Source organism: Colobus angolensis, unplaced genomic scaffold (genome assembly GCF_000951035.1).
Source record: "Colobus angolensis palliatus isolate OR3802 unplaced genomic scaffold, Cang.pa_1.0 Scaffold67, whole genome shotgun sequence".
Taxonomy (NCBI): Eukaryota; Metazoa; Chordata; class Mammalia; order Primates; family Cercopithecidae; genus Colobus; species Colobus angolensis.
The window spans coordinates 1,101,449-1,113,985 of record NW_012120376.1 but is presented as its reverse complement, the minus strand read 5'-3'; the positions used below and the strand labels follow the sequence as shown (position 1 = coordinate 1,113,985).

General features: G+C 36.0%; 1 protein-coding gene across 3 annotated transcripts in view; it reads left to right on the top strand.

The window, feature by feature from the left end:
• USP15 (ubiquitin specific peptidase 15) overlaps positions 1–12,537 on the top strand; it is a 149,995-nt gene that overhangs the window by 38,326 nt on the left and 99,132 nt on the right. For all 3 annotated transcript variants that reach the window (XM_011925966.1, XM_011925965.1, XM_011925967.1), the window contains exon 3: positions 5,999–6,129. In XM_011925966.1, the coding sequence (XP_011781356.1) occupies positions 5,999–6,129 (131 nt within the window). The remainder of the gene's footprint in view (positions 1–5,998; positions 6,130–12,537) is intronic.

Sequence of the window (12,537 nt, the reverse complement as noted above, 5' to 3'; positions counted from 1 at the left end):
CATTGCCAAGACAATCCTAAGTCAAAAGGACAAAGCTGGAGGCGTCACGCTACCTGACTTCAAACTATACTACAAGGCTACAGTAACAGGCCAGTTTTTTAAAAAAAATTTTATCACTTTACACAGAGTGCTGATGGAACCAGCATAGTTCTGATGCCTGGGGGCAGTTAACAGAGGAAAAGGGGTAGGTGGTTGCTGCAGCTGGAAGGCTCTCAGAGATTGAGAGAAGGCTAAGAACCTGAGGCTTCTCTCCCAGGAAGTAAGGAGAGGAGTGGAGGCATCCTAACTGCCCATGCCTTTCAGTGTGCTGCCTGAGGGGCCAGTTTCTGTCATGCCTCATTGTACCAGAGAGCTGACATAGTTCAAATAACTGGGGAAAATTAAGAACAAAAGAAAAGGGATAGGCGGCTTGCTGCAGCTGCCACAACCCTGTAATATTGGGAGGAGGCATAGAACCTGAGACTTGTCTCCTAGGAAAGAGGAAAAGGAGTGGAGTGTACCTCCAGTGTTCCAGTCTTTCAGGGTACTGCTTGAAGGCCTGATTACTGTCTTACCTTAGCCAGTGTGCTAATGGAACTGGCAGAGTTTGGTGGGGGCAGATAGGAACAAAAGAAAAGGGGCAAGTGGCTTGCTGCACTCAGCACAGCTCTAGAAGATTTGAGAAGGCAGAGAACTCAAGGTTTCTTTACAAGGAAAAGGAAGACAAGTGGGATGTGCCTCTAATGTTCTGGTCTGTGGTATGACGTAGTAAGATACCATAAGGAGGAAGAGATTATGGGCTCCTGAAAAAAAAAAAAGAAAAAAGTCAATAAATCTTTCTAATTAGGAATCTGCATGCACAAGTACAGAAAAGACATATCCACAAAAAAAAGTTTGAGATGTTCTCAGAATCTCTAGCCAGCTGATGAGTGGAAGTGAAGCTATTTGGCTTTCAAAGCCAGTTCATAAAGACTGGGAGAGGTGGCTGTTTCTTCAGTTGCGCAAACACCTGTGCAAAGCTAGGAGAACTCAATCAGAGAAACAAGACACAAAGAAACAAAATCTCCAGAAACTGACCCTAAAGAAATAGAGATGAATTGCCTGACAGAGAATTCAAAATAATTGTCTTACAAAGCTCACTCAGTTACAAGAAAACATAGACAACTTAACAAAACCAGAAAAATAAAAATTCACAAAATATCAACAAGGAGCTAAAAATTATGAAGAACCGAACAAATTTTGGAATACAATAACTGAAAAATTCACTAGAAGTCTTCAACGGCAGACTTGATCAAGTAGAAAAATTGGCAAACTTGTAGACAGATCATTTGAAATTATCCAATTAAAGGAATAAAAATAATAAAAAACAGTAAAGGAAGTCCAAGTGACTTATGGGACACCATCAAATGAATTTGTGTGTATGGAAGTTCCAGAAGGAGGAAAGTGAGAGGGGCAGAAAGCATATTTAAAGACATACTGACTGAGGCCAGGCATAGTGGCTCACACCTGTAATCCCAGCACTGTGGGAGGCCAAGGTGGAGGGATCACATGAACACAGGAGTTCCAGATCAGCTTGGGCAACGTGGTGAAACCCTGTCTCTAGAAGAAATACAAAAAAATAATCCAGCTAGTTGTGGTGACTCACGCCTGCAATCCCAGCACTTTGGGAGGCCAAGGCGGGAGGATCACAAGGTCAAGAGATCGAGACCATCCTGGCCAACATGGTGAAACCCTATCTCTACTAAAAATACAAAAAAATTAGCTGGGTGTGGTGGCACGCACTTGTAGTCCCAGCTACTCAGGAGACTGAGGCAGTAGAATCACTTGAACCTGGGAGGCAGAGTTTCAGTGAGCTGAGATCGTGCCACTGCATTCCAGCCTGGCGACAGAGCAAGACTCCATCTCAAAAAATAAAATAAAATAATCTGTGGGTGGTGGCATACACCTGTAGTCCTAGTACTCGGGAGGCTGAGGTAGGTTGCTTCAGCCCGGGAGTCGGAAGTTGTAGTGAGCTGAGATCGCACCACTGCACTCCAGCATGGGTGACAGAGTAAGACCCTGTCTTGAAGAAAAAAAAAAAAGAATGAAATAATGACTGAAACTTCCGAAAACTGGGAAGAGAAATTGGGCATCTACATTCACGAAGCCCAAAGAATTGAACAACACTGTTAATCAACTTGACCTAATTGAATTTTGTAAAACATTCCTTGTATCCATTAGGAATCACACCCTATCCCTTCTCTGCTGCCACCCCCAGCTCTAGACAACTACTAATCTCCTTTGTCTCTGTGGATTTGCTTATTCTGGACATCTCATATAAATGGAATCATACAATATGTGTGGTTTTTTTGCTTTTTTATTTTTTTTATTTTTTGAGATAGAGTCTCACTCTGTTGCCCAGACGAGAATGCAGTGGTGCAATCTCAGCTCACTGCAACCTCTACATCCCAGGTTCTAGCGATTCTCCTACCTCAGCCTCCCAAGTAGCTGGGATTACAGGTGTGTGCCACCACACCTGGCTGATCTTTGTATTTTTAGTAGAAACAGGGTTTCACCATGTTGGCCGGGCTGGTCTTGAACCCCTGACCTCAGGTGATCCACCCACCTCGGTCCCCGAAAGTACTGGGATTACAGGTGTTAGCCACTGCGCCCAGCCCAATACATGTTTTTTTATGTTTGTCTTCTTTTACTTAGGACAGCACAATGTTTTCATGTTGTTGCATGAATCAGTACTTAATTTCTTTTTATGGATGAATGATTTCTACTTAATGGTAGCACACTTTGGACATTTGAGTTGTTTTCACTTTGTGGCTCTTGTGAGTATTGTTGCTACAAACATTCTCGTAAAAGTTTTTGGGTAGGTGTATTTTCCTTTCTAATGGGTAGATACCTAGACATGAAATTGTTGGGTCTTTTTAAACTTCATTGTTTTACTATTTTAGGAACTGTTAGACTGTTTTTCCAAAGTTGTTGCATCATTTTACATTGTTGCTGGTAGTGTGTGAGGATTTATTGCTCCACATTATTGCCAACACTTGTTCTTGTCTGTCCTTTTTATTATAGCCATCCAAGTAAGTGTCAAGTGGTATCTCATTGTGATTTTTGACTTGCATTTCCCTGGTGATTAATGATGATAAGTTCTTTGTTTTGTGCTTGTTATATATCTTTTTTAGTGAAATATCTATTCAGATCCTGTGCCCATTTTTAGTAGAGTTGTTTGTCTTTTTATTGTTGTATTTTCAGAGTTTGTTATTTATTTAGGATGCTAGACCCTTATCAAATGTATGATTTGCAAAAATTGTTTCTTATTTTGTGGCCTTTTTATTTTCTTGATGGTGACCTTTAAAGCACCTAAGTTTTTTAATTTTAAGTCCACTTTGCCTTTTTTTCCCTTTGTTGCTTGTGCTTTCGGTGTCAGAAAGCATTGCTGAAACCAAGGTTGCAAAGATTTGTATAACATTTATACTTACATTTTATTCTAAGAGTTTTATAGTTTTGGCTGTTACGTTTACACCATTGGTCTACTTTAAGTTGATTTTGTATATAGTGTACGGTAGTGGTGTAACTTCATCCTTTTGCATGTGGATATTGAGTTGTCCAGTAGGTTTTTTAATAGAAATGGATAAGCTGATCCAAAAATTCATGTGGAAATTCAAATGACAGAATGGCTGAAACAACTTTGAATTCTCAAATAAAATCATACACGTTAACACTATTTGATTTCAATCCTTATTTTAAAGCTATAATAATAAATATAGTTGATACTGACATAAAGACAAATACCTCAACTGACCAGAATAGAGAATCCGGAAATAGATCTTCACATATATAGTCATGTAAGTTTAGGAAAAGGTAAAAGAGGAATTCACTGGCAAAATGATAAGTCTTTTAAACAAATGCGGCTTGAGCATTTGGATATCTGTTTGCAAAAAACTGAACTTTGATCCATACATGGCACTGTATACAGTATTAATCCAAAATGGATTATAGACCTAAATGTAAAAACTAAACCTTTTAGGAAAAAATCTTTTTGATGTTGTATTAGCCAAAGTTTTCTTGGATATGGTTCAAAAGCAGGTTGATAAAAGAAAAAAGATGAGATTGTGTCTCATCAGTAATAAAAGCTTCTTTAAATGACACTGTTAAGAAAAAGAAAAGAGAAGCCACAGTGTGGGAGAAAATATTTACAATAATGTAGCTGATAAAAGACTTTTATGTAGAATATATAGTTTATACCACTCATTTTGAAGGAAACATAAAGCCCAAAGGAAAAAGTAGGCAAAAGATTTGAACACATAATTCACCAAAGAAGATATAGGTTTCAAAAAGCACGTGCAAAAATGCTCAACATAATTCATATTAGAGAAATGAAGATTAAAAACGCAATGAGAAAACTGATCCATACCAAGTGTTGGCAAGATTGTAGAGGAAGTAGAACTCTCATACACTGTTTCTGTCAATGTCATATCGTAAAACCACTTCAGAGAACAGTCTGGCAGTTTCTTAACAAGTTAGACATACATTTATTATAGAGCCCAGTCATTCCACTCCTAGATATTTACCCAAAATAAATGAAAGCATTTTATCCATATGACCAATTGTATACAAATGGTCACACAGTGTTATTTGTAATAGAAAAAGTTGTGAACAACTCAAATGCCCATCAACACCTGAATGGATAAACAAAATGTAGCATATCCATACAATGAATTCCCACTTAGCAATTAAAAGAAATTAAGATATATAAAAACATGGATATATCTCAAAATAATTACATGGCAAAAAAGAGGACATACTATTTTTATGTAAGACTCTAGAAATTGCAAATTTGTCCATAGTAACAGAAAGCAGGTACTGTTTTCATGTACAAGTCTAGAAAATGCAAAGTAGACTCTAGTTGCAAAACACGGAATAAGTAACATTCTCTTTATCCCTCAGGTTTTTTCCCGCTTCTTGATTTATATTGTTATATCTTACTGAATATAGTGTGTTCTTATTATTGAAATGCTACCAAGAACAATTTTGCTTTCCATATCTGTTAATTAAGACTTACTTAGGACAAGAAAAATATCCGTTAAGTTGGATATATAACTCAGTGAGATATTTCTGTTCCTCTTTCTGCATTTTAAAAATTCAGATGAACAGATAACAAATCTCAGGTTAGGACTGTGATTTAGGTATGGTTCCAGAAATTTCTTCTAGATCTGTGGCCTGTCTTGTACTAAATTTTTTTTAGTCTAACTAGATTTGAAAGTGGATTGTGAATTAGAACCACATCTGAAGAATTACCTACATTTTAGATCTTGGGAGAAATCCAGATTGTGGGCCTTCTGGAATAATGAAATGGTTCACAAGATGTCCGTTTGTGATTTCTGTCATGGTTCCTAGCTCATGTGTCGTGGCGTCGTTGTAAAAGGTTGTTGATTTGCTTCTGAATTTCCTACAAAGGTTGATGCTAGAATGAATATTGTTACCATGTGAAGGATCTCTGCTACTCAAAATATGTGGGAAACACTCTTTTGTCGAGTTTCTTGACTTAACAGTTACTCCATAGTATTTTTTAAAGAACCTAATAAAAGAATTATGTTCTTAAATGCTGCTTTTTGATTTATGGTACAAACTGAAAGATTTAAAGCAGTAGTTTATTTTGAAATAAGTATGGCAAGCTTGTCCAACCTGCAGCCCATGAGCTGCATGCGGCCCAGGATGGCTTTGAGTGCAGCCAAACACATTTTTGTAAACTTCCTTAAAACATTATGAGATTTTTGTTGTTGTTGTTGTTTAGCTCATCAGCTATTGTTAGTGTTACAATTCTTCCAGTATGGCCCAGGGAAGCCCAAAAATTGGACACCCCTGATGTAAGTGAGCTGAATCACTTTAGAGCTTAAAACTTGTTTTAAATACTTCTTAAATTAGCCTTCATGACTTTAATTTGTAATGTGTCCAACCAAAGTATGTAGAGTTAGGTACTCATTTCTTTTTATGTATTAAGTTTATTATTATTATTTTTTTTTTGCAGATGGTGATGCCCAGTCACTTAAGGAACATCTTATTGATGAATTGGATTACATACTGTTGCCAACTGAAGGTTGGAATAAACTTGTCAGCTGGTACACATTGATGGAAGGTCAAGAGCCAATAGCACGAAAGGTACATTTTAATAATGACTGAGTATAAATATTATTTTTCTTGATTAGTTCACGTTTTATTATTAATTCAATGAATTGTGAAGTCTTATCACTTATCTTAGAGAAAAAGCAAAATTACCATACACTGTGTTATAATAATGGCAAGTAACATGGTAAGAAGGTATACTTATGCTAGCCACTATTGTAAGTACGTATTATTGATTAATCCTCTATATATAGAGAGAAACTCTATAAGGTAAGTAGTAATATCCCCATTTTGCAAATAGGAAATGAGGATAAAAACTTAGGATCTAATTATTTTAGAAAGTCATATCAGGATACAGACTTTGGCAACTTGACTCTGTTTTCTGTGCTGCACTGTTTTTGATAAAACAATTGAAAACAATGAAGAAACTAAAAGTTGAAGCAATGTTTTTTGGAACATAAAAATTTTTTAAACTTGAAAATGTAGATTTTTTCCATATCCTTTAATATTTTAAAATTATAGTCTAGAAACATTGAGAATAACCAATTTTCTTTATTTTAGGGAACTAAAAAGCAGTAAGTAAGGGTGTTGCTATAGTAGAATACCAAATATTCGAGGTAAATGAGCGAACCTTACACATGTGTTTGATCATTTATTATGGGAGGGGTGGGAGGCTGAGAAGGGACCAAAATCTCTTGGCATAATTTTATATCTGGTTTGGGTCCCCCTGCACTCCCCCCATCCCCCACCGCATAGAAACAATTAAAAAATTGGATTAGGTAACATAAAGGTAAAAAAACCTCTAGTAGACCAAACTGTATTTGAATTTATTTGTAATTGGTGCTACAAAGTTGTCATATTAACAGTTTTTGTTTGTGTATCTATGGTTTTAGGTATATTAGAAGCTAACCTTGGATCTTATTTTCTGAACAGATCTTGAGTGTACCTTTTATTTATTTTTGTTTAGTTTTATTCCTTAGTTTCACTCAGCCATTTCTAAATTAGAATTTCTCTCTTGTAGGAATGCTAGCCTTATAGAGCTGTAAAATGATCAAGTTGCTTTATCTATAGTTGCTGGAGAATTGAGTGTTTTGATCAAAGGATAGCCTATTTAGCTGTAAAACTATCTAGAATTATTTCATTCCTAGGATAAAGGAAAAATTGTGTCCAAAATATCTTTAAATGTATTCAACTGTATTCCTTTAATCTTAACGATACACTTTTTTTTTCTTATAAATGTAGCACGTTATACACTAGCAGTCTTCAGTATGGTAAACAGATCAACTGCCAACTTCATTGCCGTTACTCTTTGAAGTATTCCTCACTGAGAGTTCTTGAAACCTCTGTGTAATAACAAAGTAAAATATAATAAAAAATTTCACACAAGTAGAAAGAAAAAACATTTGACAAATCTCTTAGGAGACCGCATACTTATTTTTAATAAGATAAATGAAATATATTCAACCTGTAAAATAGTTTGCAAATGTTCATATGCTACATTACATTGCCTGAAGTTGTTATTACAGATGCAATTTCCTACAACATTAAATCTGCAGTAAAATTTAATTAATTACACTTAAATTTGGGAATTTCATTTGCATTTTCACTGTGCCCCACATGACTGATGCAGGTGGAACTCAAAGAAGTACATAGAACAGCTTATAGTGTCTGAAGCCCAACTTTGAATATTACCCATCTCTGATTGCATTAAAGAATCTAGGATTGGTGATTCCCTTAGCTATAATGCAGAAACAAAGTTAAACATCTTCCTGTACCTCAAAGATCTCTAAAATGTGTAATTTATAGTGTCAACACTCAAAGAATGGACAAAAAGAAAGCAGGGATATAAGCAGAAAATACAACGGAATCAAAATCCAAGAGAAACAGCAGACAATAGAAACAGACCCATAAGAAACCCAGGTAATTGAGTTATTAGATTTTAGAATACTGGGCTTATTATGCTCAAAAAAAAAGAAGTAGGGCAAAACTATTAAAGAAGAAGCAAATAGAATTCTAAAACTAACAATATGAAAATTTTGTGGATTTAATGTTTAGGAAAAAAATTATTAGACCAAACAGAACTGAAGAGAAAATTTGTAAACTAAATGATTTGTCAGTAGAAAATACAGAGTCTAAAGCTTAGAGAGACAAAAGAATAGAAAATACAGAAAAAAGCTAAGGCATAAATGGAATGCGGTAAATAAGTTTAACATGCATACATGTAGTTGGAATCTTGGAGAGGAAAGAAAGAATGAGTAGAACTAATACTTACGGAGGTAATAGCTGAGAATTTTCCCAAGCTGAGAAAGGTGTCATGCTTTAGATTAAAGAAATGCTATGAATCTCAAACTGAAGTAATACAAACAAAACAGTACCCAGTACAAATGTTCAAAAGCAGAGGCAAAAAGATATTTCTAATAATAGCCAGAGAAAAAGACATATTATCTTCAAAATAAGGATAAGACAAAGGAATGATTTCTCAAGAGACACTGTGGAAGCCAGAAAACAATAGACTTTGATATGTTAAAAGAAAATAACTGCCAATATAGGATTCTGTGACTAAGAAAATAATCCTTCAGGGATGACGGTGAAAAAAGCGATTTTCAAATAAAAACTAATATAATTTGTTACCTGCAGACTTGTACTAAAGGCACTACAAAATAATCTTAAGAAAGGAAAGAAAATTATTCCAGTTGTAAGCTTGGAGATGCAGGAAAACAGTGTAGACTGACAAAATGTAAATGTTGTGAATAAATCTTAAGATGGACTGTTGAAAACATTGATAATAATTTTTATGGAGTTGAAAATGCATATAAAATTAAACTATGCAATAGTTTTAGCATGTACGTTAAGATAATATTCTCCACTATGTTCCCCAGTGATCCCCAACTCCTCATATCCATATTCTTGGGCACTCTTCTTCCATGTTGTACTGAGGTTGGTCTGTGTGGCCAATAGCATATAGCAGTACTCATGATACATCGCTTTCAAGATTAGGTTATAAAAAAACACTGCGGCTTACATCTTAGGTGCACACGCACTCTAGCTGTCTCTCTTTCTCATTTCTCACTCGGGGGAATTCAACTGCATATGGCGAGGACACTCAGGCAGCCTATGGAGAGGCCCACATGGTGAGGAACTGAGATCTCTGGCCAATAGAGAGGAACGGAGGCCTGCAACAACCATGTGAGTGACCTTGGAAGTGGATCCTTTAGTTCTAGTTCAGCTTTCAGATGATTGAAACCCAGCCATACCTTGAGAGCAACCTCATGAGAAACTCTACACCAAATCAACCCAGTTAAGCTGCTCCCAGATTCTTGACCCTCAGAAACATTGTGAGATAATGTTTGCTATGTTAAACTGGTAAATTTTGGGGTAATTTATTATGCAGCAATTGATAACTGATACTGATCTTGGTACCTGTAAATAGGTGCTGATATGAAAACTTGAAATGTGGTGTGGCTTTGGAGCTGACAGTGAATAGAAGTTGTCAGAACTTTAAGAGTATCAATGAAAGCTTAAAGGGCTTTAAACAAACTGTTAGTAGATTACTAGACTTTGAGATAGCTGCCAGTGAGAATTTAAAGTGAGGAAGGTCTTACTGGAAACGAGTAGAAAGTGGTCTTTGTTATACAGTGGCAGAGTAAGTTTAGCAGCATGTTGCCTGCAGTAAACTGAAAGGTTAAAGGTAGTATTTAATGAAATTAGAGGTCTGCAAAAGTGTTAAAAGTACTGCCTAGTTTCTTTTTGTGTTGCTTATAGTCAGATGTGAGAGAAGAGAAATACACTAAAGAAAGGATTGTTCAATAAAACAGAGCCAATATTTACTAGTTTTGAAGATTCATAGCCGCTCCAGATGGCAAACGATGCTGATTCTAAGAAGTGTTTCTGAGCAAAGATAAGACTCAAGAGTTCTCGGAAAAAAGTGTGATCTAATCTTGCAGCCAAGGGTGTGACTGTAAGTTACCTCAGAAAAGTCAAAGGTCATGCCTCACAGTACTATTCAGACAAAAGGCCCTATAAAGCATTTAAGGGTTAACTTAGAGGTTGTCCTGTCATTAGTAATATTAATTAATAATATTAAGGATGTCTTCTCAATATATGGCTTCTAAGAACAGGAGGGCTTCAAGAAGCTTATGGGCAACACCTTAGCTTTCTCAGCATAAAGCCAAAGTAGAGAGGACTTATCCTAGAGAATATTTGTGGATATGGCTTTTGTCTAATGGAAAGAACTCCAGTAAGATCCGGTGGAAACCTACATTGTTTTCGAATTACCTCACAGAACCACTGCCATTTTCGACTGCTGAGACAGTATTAAATGAAAGAGGCCTTTGACCTCCCAGACCCAATAAGTTGGAATCAGGCTGAAAATTTACTTAACTTCAAGCATGTGCTAATGCATGAAAAAAGGATGACTCAGAGAACAGAACCAAATGTTAGAATAATTTTCAGGCAAGGGTAGAACTGAGTTCCAGTCAAGGAATTTCTAGTATTTGTCCAGGTAGATTTCATAATAGCTATGGACCATTGATTCCTTTGTACCTCCTATTTCTCCTCTTATAAAACAGGAACATTTAAAAGGCTATGTTCTGTGTGCTTCATCGTTTTATTTTGGGTGTATGGGGGACAGAAAACTTGTCTCTTAGTTCACAGGCCTATAGATCAAGAGACACTGCCGTAGTCCCCCCTTATCTATGGTTTTGCTTTCCGCGATTTCAGTTACCTGCAGGCAACCATGGTCCAAAAATATTAAGTGGGAAATTCTGGAGATAAACAATTCATGAGTTTTAAATTGCGCACCATTCTGAGTAACATGATGCTACCCCATTCCATGTCCTCCGCATGGACACTGTACACTACTTTCCCATTTGTCACTTAGTAGCCATCTTGGCTATCAATTTACTGTCACAGTGGTTTGTCGAAGGGCATTAGTAGCATAATGCAGCGTTACAATGTACGTCATTCACTTCATCTCTTCTCGTCAGGTAGACATTTTATTATCTCATCATTACAAGAAAAGGATGAATACAGTATGATAAGCTACTTTGAGAAACCACATACACATCACCTTTATTATAGTATATTGTTCTAATTGTTCTATATTATTATTAGCTATTGTTAGTCTCTTACTGTACATAATTAATAAATTAAACTTTGTCATAGGTATGTATGTTTGTAAAGGAAGAAACATAGTGAATATAGGGATTAGTGTGCTATTTGTGGTTTCAGGCATCCACTAGGGGTCTCAAAATATATGTCTTCAAAGGCTTATAGAAAATTTATAATTTGTCAATTATAGATGACAAATTTCTGAACTCCAAGTTGCTCAAATGAATTGAGACTAGTCGGGGCCTTTGGAAGAGGTAAGTGTATTTTGTGTTTTGGGGGAAGGAACTGTGTGAATCATTAGGGGCCAGGGGGTAGACTGTGGTACCCAGCCTCAAAGATGCTCCCCAGTGATTGTGACCTCCAGAATCCATACTCTTATGTAATTCTTTCCCACAGTTGGTCTGTGCAGTCAGTAGCATATGGCAGAAGTGGTGGTATGTCACTTTTGAGATTAGTCCTTAATGGATACCGATACTTCTATTGGGAGTGCACATACGTGTGCTATACCCCTCATCCCCTCCCCTCGGATCACTCACTCTGGGCAAAGCCATAACTTTGCCCTTAACTTACCGTATAGAGAGACTCACATAATGAGGAACAGAGGCTGCCAACAGCTACATGTGTGAGCTTGTAATTAAGATTTGAACAACATGATTAACCACCATAACCTAATTGACATATTCATTGTACTTAGTCGTTGCAGAATACACATTACTATTAAGTGGAAATTTTAAGCAAAATTGACCATATTCTGGGTTATCAAAATTCCAGTAAACTTCAAATGATAGAAATCGTTCACTGTATTTTCTGGCATTAGTGGGATTAAGCTAGAATCAGTAACAAAAACATAACTTGATTATCCCCCAACTACCTAGCAATGGAAAAATATACCTTTAAGTAATCCTTGAGACAAAGAGAAGAATGAAAATTAGACATACTTTAAACTGAATGATAATGAAAATACAACTTGAAAGAATGGCTGAAGTCATTCTCAGAAGGAATTTGATAACTTCAGTGCAAATATTGGAAAAGAAAATGAAAATCTATTGTCTCAATAAGTTAAGAAAAGGAAATTGAAGTTAAGAAGAAATATTATAAAGTAGATGTTAAAAAAATAGAAACAAACCCACACTAAATGAGCAAAATTCAGTCATTGCAGAGAACAGTGAAATTAGACCAGTAAAATAAAGATGAGTCCTGGCAAGACTGTTTAAGAATAAAAAGAGGGTAGGCACAGATAACCTATATTATGAATGAAAAAGGAAACATGCCAGAGTCTAAAGACTTTTTAAAAAATACTATGTTTTGAACAGTTTTATGTAATTTGAAAATTTA